Source organism: Pseudomassariella vexata (genome assembly GCF_002105095.1).
Source record: "Pseudomassariella vexata strain CBS 129021 chromosome Unknown BCR38scaffold_4, whole genome shotgun sequence".
NCBI lineage: Eukaryota > Fungi > Ascomycota > Sordariomycetes > Amphisphaeriales > Pseudomassariaceae > Pseudomassariella > Pseudomassariella vexata.
The window spans coordinates 1,617,754-1,632,981 of record NW_024467959.1 but is presented as its reverse complement, the minus strand read 5'-3'; the positions used below and the strand labels follow the sequence as shown (position 1 = coordinate 1,632,981).

Here is a 15,228-nt window from a genome sequence, read left to right as displayed (position 1 = left end):
AAAACGGTGTCATCTCTACGCCAATAGTGGCAAGCATGACATTTGGACCGTTGACTTGGCTCCGCTGATCACCACATCACTGGACGACGTGCAGAATCTTGCTAGGCAGTCTCAAGATATGGATTGAGGTATTTGCTGGCCATGCCTACTTGATTCAACGCCTGTTGTATACATGCAGAAAACCGAGTGCATGGTATTTCATTGAAGGATGCGGGTACGAGGTCGCAAGCATCCGTGTACTAACGCCCTCATGTTGATGGGAGTGCCGGAAACAAGCCGTTGGCGTGCATCATCCCGAATCGTCAATATGGAACTTCTGACTCTAAAGTCCTGGCCACGCTATACTCCGCAGATCTAAAATTGCCATGCATAACGACATCGAATCCGGGCTTGGTGACGAGAACCGAGCATTGATCACGTCTTTCTTGAGCCATCGCTTTGGGCCGTTGCCGACTTGCCGGAAGGATTCCAACCTTAGTTGGGGCTGAGCCTTATTGTCGTGCGCCTAAATGCTCCCAGCACGTGGGGCAATTGGACTCGAAGATGAACACCAGGGTTCAGCAGGCGTAATAGATCGATTTCGTACGGAACGCACCGCATCCTGTTAGTTCTTTTCCAGCTAGCGTCCAGCATCAGACAGTGAGTGCATAACCACCTGTCCGATTCATGTTCGGTGAAAAGACATAAAAAATGAGTTGGAAAGCAGTTTTGAGAACAATCTGAACCTCTTGTCGTGACTCAATAAGATTGAGTCTAGCGTATAGATGATGGCAGTCCAAGCTATCGAAGGGGTTTTCGGTTGTACTACGAAATTCTCAGGTGTGTAGACTGACAACCTCCACTGGATCCTGTATGACTTAGCGCCATTGACTGGCTTATTATAGCATTTGCCATGCAACTCATCAAAAATAGTGCTCGAACTACTGTAGAGTACTTTCGACGTATCGGGCAGGTGGACCGCCATGGAAGCTTCAGCTCCAATTATCTGAGATGTGCCAGATGCGGCTCCATGCATATGGGTCAAAGCGCAAGTTCATTCTGTTCAGGCCCATCTGCCTCTTCCTCATCGGATATCATGCCTCGACACGTAGGGCTCTTATCGGCTGAGGATGTTCTCAAAAAAAGGTACGATATACTGTGTCGAGATCTGAGCCGAGTAGTTGTACTGACGTTGTGGTAATTAGCGACTGCTAAGCTACCTTGTTCTCTGCGCTGGGCAACAAGTAATCCTGTCACGACGCTTGTACCACGGTCGGGGTTCCTGGAAGCAGACTAGAAGGCTCGGGGTCTGACACCCACTACAGCCACGTGGTGCACGTGGACCGTTCCATCCCTATCTTGTCAGCACTGTCCTTGGCGTCCATGAGAACTCTTTACACAAGCTTTGGCAAGCTTTGGCAAGCTTCGCTTGGCTCCAACCCCATTTCCTCGCCGACGCTGGAACAAGCTTCCTTACTGACTTGGCAATGCAGGGCGTCGCTAGCTTCTTAGGGGACTCCTGCAGGATCTACCCCTGGTCGAGGATTGTCAAGGATCGGGTAGCTTGAGTTCGCAGACAACCCTGCATCGTGCTGTTTGGAGCGGAGCAGACTGTGGAGCTGGACTTGGAGCATCGCTCTCACGATTGCTAACGGCTGGCTATTTTCTCTGTCATTAGTTTGCACAGATTGGCTGATAAAGGAACTATAGCATCACATAGTTTACCCCAAGGGGAACTGAGTCAGATCTGATCTGTTGGGTCAGAGTCAGCAATATTCAGACTGGGGCTCACCCACGGCTCTGGGACCCCAACGGCGTGGATAACTAGCTGGGGTCCTGATACTACTACCAAAATCCTCTGGTAAGCTTGCTATGGATTCTTGGCACAGCAAAGCAACCAGTGAGTTTGACCGCTGTGCTGTGCCTCTCACAGTAGGCTATGCTCCTGTCACCTATTTGACAAAGAAGGGGAGGGGCTTGCTTCGGGATGTAGCTGAGCTTGGGCCCATTGCCAGTACGAGTGTACTAGTAAGAACGAGTTGAAAACAGTAAGAGCTATGCCTCGCGGGTAAGTCATCATATCAGGGCCTTGGAAGAAACGGTATTCCCAGAACGGCATGCATTCACAGCGACTTTTGAAAGAAAGGCATGTCAAGCCCAGAGCCACATCAGGAAGGTCTCTTATGGTATTCCCGGCCGCACCCTGCCGCCTACTTGCGTGTTTATCATTCCATTAAAACATCCGATTATCTTGACCACCAAGGTTTGGGTCGATCGAGGGTATTGTTAGAATGACGAAACACACAACACCAAAGAAAGATAATATGCATACCCCTACCGAGGACTGGACTCAAGTAACGGATCGGGGGACACGAAGACGGATACAAAATCGTATCTCTCAGCAGAAGCATCGTAGGTTCTATATTTTCTCTTTTGTAGGTTCTATATGGTGTTCCACCTGGGAAGGGGGTGGAGAGTGGCGCCGATCACTGAGGAGATATTCGGCATTGCCGATTCTCATCATATATGATGGACGTTATAGTGGTGTACGCTTGTTTATTCAGCCTTCATTACAACTAACACTCGTCTTCTCCAGGCAAAAGGGCCCGCACTGGCGATTCCGATAGCAAACAGCGAAGCAGCGAGTTGATATGGACACAGCCTCACACCAACTCGCGGCCACCGCCGCGAGTGCGAGATCAAGCATCCAACAGCGGAGAGAGTGTTTGGTCACAATCCTCGTCGGCTAGATCACCGCAGCTCCTTGCTGTGATCTCCTCAGCAACAGCATCGTCTTCACCTACTTCGTCATCACAAATTCAACAACCGCAGCAGCAAGACCATCATCAGGAGACCCAGATCAACAACATCGACCCATGCCTCCTATCACCCACCAGCCAGATGCTGGCCTCTCCCCTCGATTTTCCATGGCCGACGAACGACCCAATCCTGGGGGGTTTCGACGACGGATCTCTCGAGGACTTCTTCCAAACCCACTCCATCATGCCCGATTCATCGGTGCTTCCACTGAGGGACTCGCCGTTCTCATTTCAACGTCCACCCCTGGACAGAACACAGTCCCTACCCACAAAGCCCGTAGACATGATCCTCACCACAACCCCATCACAAATAATGTGCGACGACCCCTCAGCACTCCGCCTCCCAACGGGTCAGTCCAGTGTCAGCGGCGGCAGCAGCAGCAACAGCAACTCTGGTTCCGGCTCTGGCAGCGGCTCCTCCTCTTCCTCGGACCCAGACCTCGCTGCCGTAGGCCTGAACGCTCTACACCTAGCAGCCCATCATGGTCGTCTCTCCATCGCCCGGCTTCTCCTCTCCATGCGGCCGCGCGATGTGGATACCGTAACCGCGGACAGCGGGCAATCGGCACTCCACCTAGCCGCAGCAGAAGACCACCTCGACGTAGTGAGGGAACTGCTCGAGCGCGGAGCGGACGCCCTGCTGCAGGACAATGACGGCCAGACGGCGCTGCATATTGCGGCTACGTGGGGCAGTTTGGATACGGTGAGGATGCTGATTGATTGGAGGCCAGACGGCTTAGGCATCGGTGATCATGCGGGGCAGAGGCCCTTGCATCGTGCCGTTGTCAATGGGCACGAGGAGATTGTGAGGTTGTTGTTGGAGAAGGGGGCAGACCCGGGAGCTTTAGTTTGTTGATTTTGGTGTGGCGATGTTGATTGCGTTGAGGTGTGTGACAGGTTGGGATCGGGGTATTAAACTGGATTGGACTCGTTTCGTTTCGCAAGTACCAACAGAATTAGCTATTCTAGTTGGATTAAGTGCGGTGCTAGAGTTGGGAAACTCAAGTGCAGGCCTGTGTGGGCAATGAAAAGCACTTATGGTGATGCACATGACTTCCATATTCATTCAATGCTTGCTTCATTGTGTATAAGCAATTGCAGGTACCTGCTGGGGTCAAGGGATTTTACTTGGGATGTGGCCAGGGATCATGAATAATAGAGCATCCAGATAGAGAGATTCAGGCTGATTGGAATTTTCAGCACAGGAAACTCTGGTACATAGCATGAATAATGTTACTTGTGTGTTTTTGTGCCTAGTCTATGAGTAATCCTAGGGAGGTATTGCCAACCAAATTTCGTGGAGTGCATTCCAGAACCCTGACTTCAGTACAGTTATTTTTCGGCATAAATGAGCTAGGTGTGAAACTTTGATGATCATGTGACACATGAAGGATTATTATTAGGAATGAGTATGGGATTTCTATGGATAAGGCACTCCATATGTTGTGGAACGAATATCTGATGACCCGAGGCGGGCAGCAAGGTTCCTAATCTCACGTTCTCTTAGACTCCCTACTTGGTCTGTACTCGAATTAACCCAATCATGTGCACTGGTGGAATTTGACTGGACCTAATTTCTAAACCCAGTGCCGTCATGCCCTGTATCAAACAAAAGAAACCCATATTCGAAACCAGCCAGCAACCCGGTCTAGACTCGACGAAGAAAATAAAAACTATCATAAGAACCCACCCCGCAGAATCTACCACCCCTCAACAATTCTCAACTTGACATCCAGCCCATGTAACGGCTTCCCGGACAGATTCCCGTTCGAAACCTCCATATTGTTCTCATCCATCAACCGCTTGTCCACCAACTCAAACTTGAACCTCCCCACCCAAGCTGAGATGATACACGCCATCTCGGCCCGGCTGAAATTCTGCGCCACGCAGCTTCTGGCACCTTGAAGGAAAGAGAGATTACCGTACTTGTTGCTCACCCCGCCAGTGCTCAGATAGTTTCCATTCTCAGCTGAAAGCCAGCGCTCGGGGCGGAACTTATCAGCGTCAGGCCCCCAGAAGCGCTCATCCCGGTTGATACCCTTAATGGGAACAATGAGCAGCGTTCCTTCAGGGACAATGACATCGTCGAGCGTTGTATTCTGAGTCGAGTACCGCATTGTCAAAGGGATAGGCGGGTACCTCCTCACCGTCTCGCTCAAAAACGCGTTCATAAGCGGCATATGCTCGACCTGGTCCGCCGTCACCCCTCCTCTGCCGTCATCATCCACGGCAGCAGAAGGACTAGGAACGTTCGCCCGGACTTCTTCCCGAAGCCGGGTCTGCCATTCGGGATACACGCAGAGCATGTAGATGGCCCAAGTGATGCCGACGGAGATGGTCTCGTGGCCCGCGGCGAGGAGCGAGGTCATCTGGTCGATGACTTCTTCTTCGGTTACATCGGCGATTTCTTCGTATTGGAGGCAGACGCTTAGTACATCCTTGTCGTGGAGTGACTTTTCCGAGAGCTTTTGCCGTTTCTCGGCGAGGAGTTGCCGGCATATGGTGCGGATGGTGGCGCAGGCTTCGTTTTGGTAGTGGTTCCACTGGGGGGGAGAGGAGATAGTTAGGGGTTGAAGGGGTTGAAATTTTAGGGATGTGGTTTGATGAGAGAGAAGACTTGAAAGAATAACTAGAACCTCTCAAGAGGAGAATGATTGATGAACCCAGCCCATGTGGGTAGAGGTTAACTGAAAAGGGGCATGAAAAGAACGGGACCTGCTTACCTTCAGGGGTAGATTCTCAATAAGCCACACCGGAAAATATAACTTGAGAATCGCCAAGACCAGAAACGCCCTCGTCGGGTACACAACCGTCCTGTACACCCGACTCAACGGCGAGTTCTCATCCGCCACACTCCCAAAGTCCTTCCCCACCGTCGTCAACGTAATGACATCAAGCGCCGTCCGAGCCGCCCACCCTCCAACCTCAATCGTAGCCTCTCCCCTTTCGCCACCTCCCCTAACCAACCTCGTAAAAGTCTCCGTAACCTCCCTAGTTTTAGCCCAGAAAATGGGATACATATCTCTAATGTGCTTCGGCGCAAAAACGGGCAAAAACGCCCGCCGCTGAATACGGTGCTGTTCGCGCTCCGAGAGCACGAGGCCGATGCCCAGAATCTTGGCCGCGAAGAGCTTGACGCCCGGGGGTTTGATGAACTCGTAGGTGCGGTTCATGATTTCCCGGAGGGCGGTGGGCGAGGTGACGATTAGGCGGGGTTGGTTGAGTTGTGCGAGGTAGTAGACGAAGCCCTTGTTGGGGATGTCGCGCATCCTTGGGGCGAGGTTAGTAGATGGACCGAGGGGAGGAGAGCGAAGAAAGGAGAAGGAAGCGAACCATTGTGCTTCGGTCTCGCCGAAGCCCTTGTTAAAGACTTGACCAAAGTGGCCGTTGAGCAAGGTGACGCCCTAGTCATGATCACAGATAAGTTTCCTCACGCTTAAGCAGCAGGACTAGAGGCATGAGTTTCATCCATACCTTGGGCTGAGGAAGTTTAGACAGCGGGTTCAACCACTTGGGCCAGACGAACTTGGCATATACAGCCCAAACAGCGAAAATAACGCCGTAGGTGGTGAAAAAAGTACCCAAGTAGCCGGAGCTCGAGGTGACGCCGTAGTTGGGCGCATACTGCACGAGTGCGTACGAAGCCGCTGCCGTCGCCAGCTTGATGAAATGCCAGGTGTTTGTGTTTTCCGACATTGCGTTACTTGTTGATCGGTTCAAAGAGATGAAAGAAAAGGTAGAGATCCTTGTTTTTGTCTTCGTTTAAAGGAAGTTTTCCTCAGTTTTTCCTAGTACAGGCCAAGTTGGGATGTGATGTAATGGATGTGGTAATACTTGGAGTTTTGTCCGTATCCAAACCGCCTATAGAGGCTGACGCCTAGATGCCCCAAATAGGAAATACTTGCTGACATTTCCACTAATGGTCATCCGTCAGCCTGGCTTGAAATACACTCGTATGTTATTTCGTTCAAGTCGGTCGAGTATTTCGCTGCGTTGGGCGTCTGGTCGTGGACGCGGACGGGCCGTGCCGACTTACACCATTGACTCGGTATCGTGTTCGCAGAAGTTTTCTCGTCAGTCTTGGACGGATTTGAGCCAGATTTCAGAGGAGATGCGTGCGTCAAAATGCCGATTCTTGGAGTTCTTGGAGCCGTGGTATTTGCCTCATGTGCCTGTCGAGCTTCCAAGTGTAGAAATGAAGTGACGGTTCGTCTGTAAAATCAATTTAACACGAAAAGAATCCGTTCACACAATATTCTATTCTGAATTTTATAAAAATGAAGCTATCGTCAATGCAGTAATCATGAGTAATCATCAGTAATCTATATCATTCGGACGGAAAACATGTCAAGTTTGAGATGAGACAATTGGCGTATGCAACCCAATCTATTACTATAAGAAATCCAACTATTGTATCCAGTCTGAAGTCAACAGCAATGAAAATCAAACGAGACTCCCTCCGAATCTAACCTGCGCAGCTATTTCTTAAAGCCGAGAAACCAATGAAAGATCTCAAACATCAACACCTAGAATCCCTTGTCGTCACCAAAACAAACTGCCCTAAACTCGATAAACCAACTTAACCCCACTAACCTCCCCCCTACGAATAACGCCCACCCCACCGACCACACTCTCGAACCCGCCCTCCTCAACCTTGATGGGATGGGCCCGGATCTTCCCCTGGTCAAGCAGCTTCTGGACCTTGGCAAATAATGGACCCGCCAGTTCCTTAAGCCGGGGCTCGGGGTCACAGCCGTAAGGAGCGGGCCACGCGGACCCGTCGCCGGCGATGCGCGTGGCCAGAATCCAGTCGGGCTTGATGACCTTGCGGGTGGCGAGGCGGTCGCTGAAGGGGTTTAAGGCTGTGTAGCGCCCGCCGGCGCGGCCGATGGCGGCGTAGCAGAATTTCATCGAGGAGTCCTCGGCCTGTGGAATTGAGAAGGGGAGGGCGTTAGTGGGTGATTTTCAAGTTTATGGGATTGTGATTCTTCTGACTCTTGCCTCCGGAATAAAAACTCCTAAAACGGGGCTGTTTTGAGTAGGTCTTGCTCTTGAGACACATAGACAGAAAAAGGGGGCAAAACATGACTCTCAGAGTTACGTACGAAGCAGTCAATGGCATAACCCAGGGCATTGCGCGTGTGACTTCGAATATCAGCCGCACAAGTGGGCGTCTTGTAGTCGAAAACTTCATCGGCACCATACGACTTGACTAGCTCGAAGTTTCGCGGGGAGCAAGTGGTGATGATATGGAATCCACACCTAGCCAAAACTTGTCAATACTCCATGCATGACGGACTTTTCGCCCCGAAAACGCATGGGGCTAAGGAGATGTAAGCATAACTCACAAGTGCAGCAATTGAATAACCATAGTTCCCGTCGAAGTACTCCCGCCATACACCAAAACTGTGGGCGCCGGATTCTGCTGCACCCCATCCAAGACGCTCAACGGCATACCCAACGACCAAAATAGCGTCATGCATGCCGACGCCACCGCCGTCCCCAGAGCTGCCGCATCCTCGTCAGACATGAAATCGGGAACCTTGAGCGCCATGTCACCCGGGAACTTGACATATTCCGCGAAGGCGCCAGCAAGGGGCTTCTCGCGGTTCATGCCACTGGCGGAGCCGCAGACGCGGTCGCCAATTTTCAGATCCTTGGTCACGGCTGACCCGACAGCGACAACGACGCCGGCGCAGTCGAAGCCGAAGACGCAGCCAGGGGTCACGAAATCGCCTACGAGCTTGGTGTCGACGGGGTTTAGGGCGACGGTCGTGGTCTTGATCATGATTTCGTCGGGCTGCAGGGTGGGCACGGAGACAGCCGAGGAGATCTGGAAGTCGCCTGTTGGGCCGGCAATGATGGCCGTTTGGGTGCTGGGGAGGGCGACGGCGGCTGACATTCTGTGGATAATTTGAGGACGGGGGGTGACTATTGCCGGAAATGGAAGGTTATAGGTGTTAGTGGGTTAGGGGGTTAGTGTGCTAGGGTGGTAGTGCTATGACTGCAGAAGGATGCGTGTATAGGTATGAATGTAAGTGCTACGGTGGCAATCCTATGTGTGTAATAGGATATGTGTGCAAGTGTATGGGTATGTGATATGCTGGTGTGGTAATACTATGTCTGCAGAGGGATTTGTATGTGTGCTGATGTGCTATTGTGGTAATGCCGAGTTTGGCTGTGCTCTTCAAAGTCCCGGATGTGGTAGGATAGAAGGGATATTACACTGAACATAAACCCTGCATAGCCCCAGAGAGTAAAATAAATCTGACAAGTCAGAGAACTTCCCAAATAGGAAGTGTGTAGTTGCTGACAGGTCTCAGGTTGGGAGCCATCTGACAATCCAGTTGGATGACGTCGGACGGTCCAGTTGGGCGAGGAAAAGTTCATGAACGAGTTAAGCTTCATAGAAAATAGAGAAAGGTGCAACGCACGAGTTCCCCTTTGCATCACCCGTCAACATTTCTGGCAACTTCCTAACTCGAGCGAGATGTCGAAGCGTCAAACCATCCTATTCATGACCAACTCAGAGCTCGGCCAGGCGTCTATTGTTCTGGCCGTTGCGATCGAGTTGCTCCTCAACCCATCACTCGATGTCCACATTGCATCCTTCCCTCCTCTATCCAGTATCGTGCCAGATGGAATCACTTTCCACGCCATACCCGGCCCGTCCATGAAGCAAGTCCTGGCAGATCGAGGCATCGATTTCTTGCCAAGACATCCCCCGGGTGTTCGCGGCGCCGTCCAGTCCTATAGAGAGGCTTTACCTGCTGTTCTTGCTCCATGGGAGCCGGAGCAATATCTGGCCATCTACGAACACTGCAAAGGGCTGATCCAAGAAGTAGACCCGACTGTAGTGGTTCTGGATGGGCTGTTTGCCGCTGGATCGGATGCGTGCAGTGTCCTCAAGGCCCGACATGTAATTCTGAGTCCCTTGACCTTCAAAGACCATGCGATGCAGGAGCAGCCATGGCTTGCAGCGTTGTGGAAATTTGGAGTGCAAGTGTCCCTTCTCACCAACAATCCGTTTGCCAGGTTGACTGACCTTATCCGTGCAATGCAGTCTGTCGTCCGGGTTCACAAATCCCTTGCCGCTCTCGGCGGTCCTCATTAACATTTACCTTATTATCCGACTCATCATGGTCGGCTACCACGCCAACTCCGTTGAGAACGTCATCAAAGCCCGGCACAAACGTGGAATCCCCGGGCAACTGAGCACCATGTTTACCGAGTTCCGGAGCGACCTCACCTACCTCATTCCCTCGACACCAAATACCGACTTTCAATTGCACATCCCCTCCAACATCATCGGCTGCGGGCCCATGATTCCCGCATTCGACCCCCTTGAGAAGACACACCCAGATCTTGCGTCTTGGCTGGCTGCGAAACCGACCTTGATCGTGAACATGGGCTCCCACGTCACCTATGCCGCTGATCAGTTCTACCAAGTTTCTGAAGCATTATACGACTGCCTGTCATGTAATCCTTACATTCAAATTCTCTGGAAATGCCCAGTCGAGAAAGACGCCCTCATCGCGCCCAACTACGCCTCGCGCATCAAGCTCCTCCCCTGGCTCCCAGCGCAGCCTATAGCCTTCCTCACAGCAAGCAACTCCATCCTGGCGTACGTGCACCACGGCGGGAGCAACTCATTCCACGAGGCGCTCGCAGCAGGCGTGCCGCAGGTGGTGTGTCCCGTCTGGCTCGACACGTACGACTTCGCAACGAGGGCTGAGTACCTGGGCGTCGGGGTGCGGGGTAATGTGACCGCAGCGCCCGAGGTGCAGAGTGCAGAGCTAGCTACTGCGCTGGCGAGGGTCGTGAGTGGTTGTGAGGAAGCTGACGGCATGAGAGCCCAGGCCCGTCGGCTGGCGAGGGAAGTTGGAGGTGCTGACAGGGGACGCAAGGTAGCAGCTGAGCGAATTCTGGCGGTTGCCGGATTGGGCAATGTTGCTGACAAGGAGTTGGAGTTGTTGGTCGGCCAAGATTGATCTGTGTTTTTGATAACACAAAGCTTAATTTCCTCGGCGCTATACTTGTTTGCTTTTAATGACTTATCATGGACAACCGGATGGTAGGGCGTTCGCAGATGCAAATTAGAATAATAAACTAATGAGAACTGAACGATATTGTCGACTCCTGGTCTCTCACATGTGCAGCTCGCGTGGTCATTAATTTCCTATTGCGGACCAACCTCATGAGGCTTAGATGGTTGGCTGCTGACAAGGGAGCTCGGAATCGGCCCCGGGTTCGTGTTCGGCAAAGTTGGAGAGTCGAGGGGCCGAGTCCCTGTCGTAGGCGTTGAAACTTCCATACAAAACGAGGCTGTGTCCTCGACATATTTCCCAGCGAACTAAGGGATTGCATCTCTACCAACCATTAGCGTCATGCTGGTCTAGAGTATGCGGAGTGAATTGGTGGGCTACTCCGTGTTACCAACTCGTTTTCGCGTGAGACATGCTTATTGCCATACCTGGTCAAGGTATTTTGCCGGGGTGAGCGGGCGCCGCACACGCGCTGCATGACCCTGTCAGGCTGCCAGCTAGAATGTTATCTTATGCGTTCCTGCCTGTGGGTGCCTTCAGAAAGTGATCTGTATAAGAATGTCGTCTCCGGGCCATCAAGCGTAGTTCTTGGCACAGCTTCCTACTCAATCATCAGCGAATATTAGTCAATCCTACCAATCTGAAAACCCACCTCAATCAACCATGGTCATTATAGCAGACGCCTACCTGGCCCTCAACCGAGGTATCGCGGCGCAGATTGGTCTTGCGTCTGAGGCAATCAAAGCCTACAAGCAGAAAGAAGGTGACAAATCCACATCCTGCAAACGTGAAGCATGGGCGAGTTAACAACGTCCCAGCACCGCGAGAGCAAACCGATGAAGAGGAATGGGGCCTCGACGAAGCTCAAGATGAGCTGCGCAGTCCTAGTCCTGCTAAGTCGGATGCACAGGCTCGAGATGCCAGCTCCTTGGCAGACTCTGTTATCGAGCGAATTCCCCCCTCGGTTACATCCATATCAAGTCTCAACAAGCTCCCGCATCCTGTGATCTTGCCGCAGCGCAGGCCCAAGGACCGCAGTCGCGGTTTCATCAGAGCCTACGCTCCGGATTTAATGTACGCTGGGATCGACCAGACCGCCTTCATCGATTTCCTCAACACGTTTGAGAAGGCCACCAGGGCGTCGCCGTGGTTGGGCGCCATCAACCTCGCCTCTGCCGCGACGCTTGCGCTCCCTCACGGGGTTGGCACTGGAGTTGCGATTGCAATTCAAGTCGTGGTGGGTATTGCAATGGAATTGCAGAGCAGGAAAAGGTTCGAGTCCACTGCATGCTACAAACTCGGTCACTGCTAACTCGAAGCAACCAAGGTCCAATACTTTCCTCGACAAGATGAACAACGAGTACTTCAGACCGCGCGGTTTGTACGTCTTGGTAATGACGTACGATACGACGTCGGACAAAGTTCTCACAGAGCAGAGTCTAACCGAAAATATCGCAACGTCTCTCAAGCCCAAGGGCCGTGGACACACCATCAAGGACAAGTTCCGCGTGTCAAATGGAAAGACAGCGGCCATCGAGTTCCCGGCCACGGCAGAGCTCATATTCCCAGCTCTTGACCGAGCTATCGAAGCCGAAGGCGATCCCGAGAACCCCAAGAAGATCAGTAGCGTCAAGAAAGCCATGGAGTTCATCAACGACTATTATGACCGCAGAGCCCAGGCACTCTACGTGAGTCAGATTCGTGTTTCACGCTTGATCATCTGCTGAAAGTTTGTAATAGATAGCCAAGAACCCCAACAGCCCTCTGGCGATTCAAGCTCCGCCACCAAAATTTAACTCGCGATTTGCGGATCCTACTCATCAGTCAAACAACGGATCTCCGATTTCGTTGATCACAGCTGGCAAGATTGAATTTCATCCCGATCCTACTGCGCGACCTCACGCCGAGAATCGTGGGCTTAAGCGCATCCTCAAGAAGGTGAGTTATCTGAGGGACCGCTATGTCGGTTGAAATGTTGCTGACTCTTTACTCTAGGATGTCTTGTACCTTACGGTTGTCAACATGCCGTCCGAGAAGGAAATGGAGAACGCGCTGAAAATGGCGGCGGGGGAGAAGGGCTACCAAACACCCGAGTGAAGTGAGATGGTTCGATGTCATTTCCTATTCGAGGGTAGAAAACTGATGTCAGCTTGAGAATCGCGGGAGTCTGACTTACATCATTACTAGATTGGGAAAGGGGTGAATAGAAGGCTTTATCAAATTTGACAACATCAGCTGCGGACATACTTTAGATAGCCACTTATTATTGAAACGAACCCTTCATTTATCAAAGTTTTCGAGCACCCTCCTCCCTTCTCGTTACCACAACGACGATGTTCAAAATGCTTGGCCAACACATCCCTCTTCTTGCCATCGGCGGCCTTTTTCTTTACGTTCTATGTCGTTCCATAGTCGAATCCCTGGAAGCTCGCCGCTTCAGCAAAAAGCACGGTTGTCAACCAGCGCCTCGCATCCACCAGTCCAGTCTGCTCTTTGGCCTCGACTTGTTCAAGAAGCTCAAGCATGACATCGAGAATCGGACCAGGCTTGAAGAGAATACAAGATATGCCCTCGTAACGGGAAATCGGACGAGCACCGCTGTTGTGCTGGGGCAGAGCTTCGTTTCGACCACAGATCCCGAGAACGTCAAAGCCGTTCTTGCCACCAACTTCAACGACTATGGTATCGGGCCCCGGATCTCGGCGTTTGGGCCCTTGCTTGGGCGTGGGATATTTACGGCTGATGATGTGCACTGGGAGCACTCCCGCGTACGCCTATGTTTTGATATCAGAAAGATGGGTTGCTGATATCTATTCTAGGCTTTGATTAGGCCAGGATTCACTCGAGCACAGGTCGCAGATCTTGACAGCGTCGAGACTCACGTCCAAAACCTCCTGAAGAGGCTTCCACCTGACGGTGTTACGGTCGACCTTCAGCCTCTCTTCTTCAATCTCACCATCGACAACGCTACTGATTTCCTCTTCGGGCAATCCATCAACTGCCAGGCGAGCCCCGAGGGATCCGAAGCGTGGAATTTCGCAGAGGCCTTCGACAATGCCCAAATTAAACTGCAGAAAAAGGCCCAGCTCGGCAAACTGGCATTCTTGCTTCGCGATCCGGAATGTGAGCATGCTTGCCGGCTCGTCCATCAATTCGTCGACAGCTACATCCGTAAGGCGCTTGGCCCCTCAGGACACGGTACCAAGACAGGCCGATACAATCTGCTGAACGAGCTGGCCGCAGCATGCCCAGACGAGATCCAGCTTCGCAACGAACTGCTGAATGTCCTGCTAGCAGCGCGAGACACAACAGCGAGTCTTCTGAGCAGCATCTTCTACTTCCTAGCGCGCTATCCGACCGCTTGGACGAGACTGTCAGAGGAGGTGAACGAGTTGCACGGGGAATTCCCCGACTATGAAAAGCTGAAAAACATGCGATACCTGAAGAGTGTTTTGAATGAAAGTGAGTCGCATCTTGTGATGGTGAAAACCAGGTAGGATGACACCAGACTGACAGTATCGCGCAGCACTTCGACTTCTACCCCCTGTCCCGACCAACACCCGTTTCGCTCGCGCGCATACCGTGCTTCCACGCGGCGGCGGTCCCAAGGGCCTCTCGCCTGTGTTCGTCGCAAAAGGCACGCCGGTGTTTTACTCCGTGTACACGATGCACCGCCTGCCGGAAATATACGGTTATGATGCTGCGGCGTTCCGCCCTGAGCGGTGGTTGGCGGAGAGCCCGCCTCTGCGTCCGGGTTGGGGATTCCTACCGTTCAACGGTGGGCCGAGGATCTGTCTGGGGCAGCAGAGCGCGTTAACCGAGGCTTCCTACACTGTGGTGAGGCTTCTTCAAACTTTTGACCGCTTGGCCGTTAGGGATGAGAAGCCGTGGCAGGAGAATTTGGGCTTGACTATGAGCAACTTCAATGGCACGAAGGTTGCGCTTTGGAAGCGTGCGTGATACTGTAGGAGGAAGGAGGAGGGAGGTTGCGACGGAGACCCTGCAAGATGGGGTGCACAGAGCATACAGTGCACTATCCGCTGCAGCTTCAGTGAAGAAAGCATAGGGAACAGACACGGATAAAACTCCCCCCAAAGTTCGATAAAACCTTTTGCAATAACAATCATTGTGTACACTACAGAATATGCGCCCTCCGAATTGTGTGGGCTGGCGTAAGTTGCCAAATAGCGGTCGGACTTGCATCTGCGACATCGCATTATGCATTTTCGCGCCAATTTTTCAACCTCTCCGCCTTTCACTCAGTGCAATACTTGCCCGAGTGAGGTGTCGGCAGTGTACCGGAAATCCTTCTAGCTCAGGTTGGAGCCTCATGTTCATTTCATCAATGGATTGCTTTGACTCTCCCACTGCATATCATAGTGACC

The 15,228-nt window shown here is 52.2% G+C and overlaps 6 protein-coding genes across 6 annotated transcripts; 4 read left to right on the top strand and 2 right to left on the bottom strand.

The window, feature by feature from the left end:
* Positions 1-2,146: 2,146 nt before the first annotated feature.
* Positions 2,147-2,755, top strand: BCR38DRAFT_157850 (uncharacterized protein). Its single transcript, XM_040853759.1, has 2 exons — positions 2,147-2,525; positions 2,576-2,755. The coding sequence occupies exons 1-2, from the start codon at positions 2,271-2,273 to the stop codon at positions 2,627-2,629; spliced, it is 309 nt and encodes a 102-aa protein (XP_040718047.1). The 5' UTR covers positions 2,147-2,270; the 3' UTR covers positions 2,630-2,755.
* A 1,464-nt stretch (positions 2,756-4,219) lies between these two features.
* Positions 4,220-6,611, bottom strand: BCR38DRAFT_426995 (cytochrome P450 monooxygenase-like protein). The gene is made up of 4 exons (XM_040859808.1): positions 6,273-6,611; positions 6,132-6,202; positions 5,522-6,068; positions 4,220-5,341 (listed from the first exon to the last, which is right to left on the bottom strand). The coding sequence occupies exons 1-4, from the start codon at positions 6,492-6,494 to the stop codon at positions 4,499-4,501; spliced, it is 1,683 nt and encodes a 560-aa protein (XP_040718046.1). The 5' UTR covers positions 6,495-6,611; the 3' UTR covers positions 4,220-4,498.
* Positions 6,612-7,358: 747 nt separating this feature from the next.
* On the bottom strand, positions 7,359-8,700 carry BCR38DRAFT_336585 (putative alcohol dehydrogenase; the record flags this gene model as incomplete). The annotated part of the gene is made up of 3 exons (XM_040855468.1): positions 7,359-7,724; positions 7,904-8,060; positions 8,147-8,700. The coding sequence occupies 3 exons, from the start codon at positions 8,698-8,700 to the stop codon at positions 7,359-7,361; spliced, it is 1,077 nt and encodes a 358-aa protein (XP_040718045.1).
* A 243-nt stretch (positions 8,701-8,943) lies between these two features.
* BCR38DRAFT_157791 (uncharacterized protein) lies at positions 8,944-11,148 on the top strand. The gene is made up of 2 exons (XM_040853758.1): positions 8,944-9,797; positions 9,862-11,148. Exons 1-2 carry the CDS (start codon positions 9,187-9,189, stop codon positions 10,787-10,789), a joined length of 1,539 nt encoding a protein of 512 aa, XP_040718044.1. The 5' UTR covers positions 8,944-9,186; the 3' UTR covers positions 10,790-11,148.
* BCR38DRAFT_426990 (uncharacterized protein) lies at positions 11,132-13,135 on the top strand. The gene is made up of 5 exons (XM_040859807.1): positions 11,132-11,606; positions 11,662-12,115; positions 12,171-12,531; positions 12,584-12,781; positions 12,839-13,135. The coding sequence occupies exons 1-5, from the start codon at positions 11,507-11,509 to the stop codon at positions 12,938-12,940; spliced, it is 1,215 nt and encodes a 404-aa protein (XP_040718043.1). The 5' UTR covers positions 11,132-11,506; the 3' UTR covers positions 12,941-13,135.
* Positions 13,099-14,984, top strand: BCR38DRAFT_426988 (putative N-alkane-inducible cytochrome P450). Its single transcript, XM_040859806.1, has 3 exons — positions 13,099-13,611; positions 13,663-14,305; positions 14,370-14,984. Exons 1-3 carry the CDS (start codon positions 13,177-13,179, stop codon positions 14,801-14,803), a joined length of 1,512 nt encoding a protein of 503 aa, XP_040718042.1. The 5' UTR covers positions 13,099-13,176; the 3' UTR covers positions 14,804-14,984.
* Positions 14,985-15,228: the final 244 nt, after the last annotated feature.

Excerpts from the sequence above, each read along its gene's own strand:
- BCR38DRAFT_426988 (XM_040859806.1), top strand. The coding sequence starts at position 13,177 with ATGTTCAAAATGCTTGGCCAACACATCCCTCTTCTTGCCATCGGCGGC. Across the intron at positions 13,612-13,662 it reads TGCACTGGGAGCACTCCCGC|GCTTTGATTAGGCCAGGATT; the intron begins GTACGCCTATGT and ends TATCTATTCTAG. Across the intron at positions 14,306-14,369 it reads GAAGAGTGTTTTGAATGAAA|CACTTCGACTTCTACCCCCT; the intron begins GTGAGTCGCATC and ends AGTATCGCGCAG.
- BCR38DRAFT_426990 (XM_040859807.1), top strand. The coding sequence starts at position 11,507 with ATGGTCATTATAGCAGACGCCTACCTGGCCCTCAACCGAGGTATCGCG. Across the intron at positions 11,607-11,661 it reads AGCCTACAAGCAGAAAGAAG|CACCGCGAGAGCAAACCGAT; the intron begins GTGACAAATCCA and ends ACAACGTCCCAG. Across the intron at positions 12,532-12,583 it reads GCAGAGCCCAGGCACTCTAC|ATAGCCAAGAACCCCAACAG; the intron begins GTGAGTCAGATT and ends AGTTTGTAATAG.
- BCR38DRAFT_157791 (XM_040853758.1), top strand. The coding sequence starts at position 9,187 with ATGAACGAGTTAAGCTTCATAGAAAATAGAGAAAGGTGCAACGCACGA. Across the intron at positions 9,798-9,861 it reads GCGTTGTGGAAATTTGGAGT|TCTGTCGTCCGGGTTCACAA; the intron begins GCAAGTGTCCCT and ends CGTGCAATGCAG.
- BCR38DRAFT_157850 (XM_040853759.1), top strand. The coding sequence starts at position 2,271 with ATGACGAAACACACAACACCAAAGAAAGATAATATGCATACCCCTACC. Across the intron at positions 2,526-2,575 it reads ATGATGGACGTTATAGTGGT|GCAAAAGGGCCCGCACTGGC; the intron begins GTACGCTTGTTT and ends CGTCTTCTCCAG.
- BCR38DRAFT_426995 (XM_040859808.1), bottom strand. The coding sequence starts at position 6,494 with ATGTCGGAAAACACAAACACCTGGCATTTCATCAAGCTGGCGACGGCA. Across the intron at positions 6,203-6,272 it reads CTAAACTTCCTCAGCCCAAG|GGCGTCACCTTGCTCAACGG; the intron begins GTATGGATGAAA and ends GATCATGACTAG. Across the intron at positions 5,342-5,521 it reads TTGAGAATCTACCCCTGAAG|TGGAACCACTACCAAAACGA; the intron begins GTAAGCAGGTCC and ends TCTCCCCCCCAG.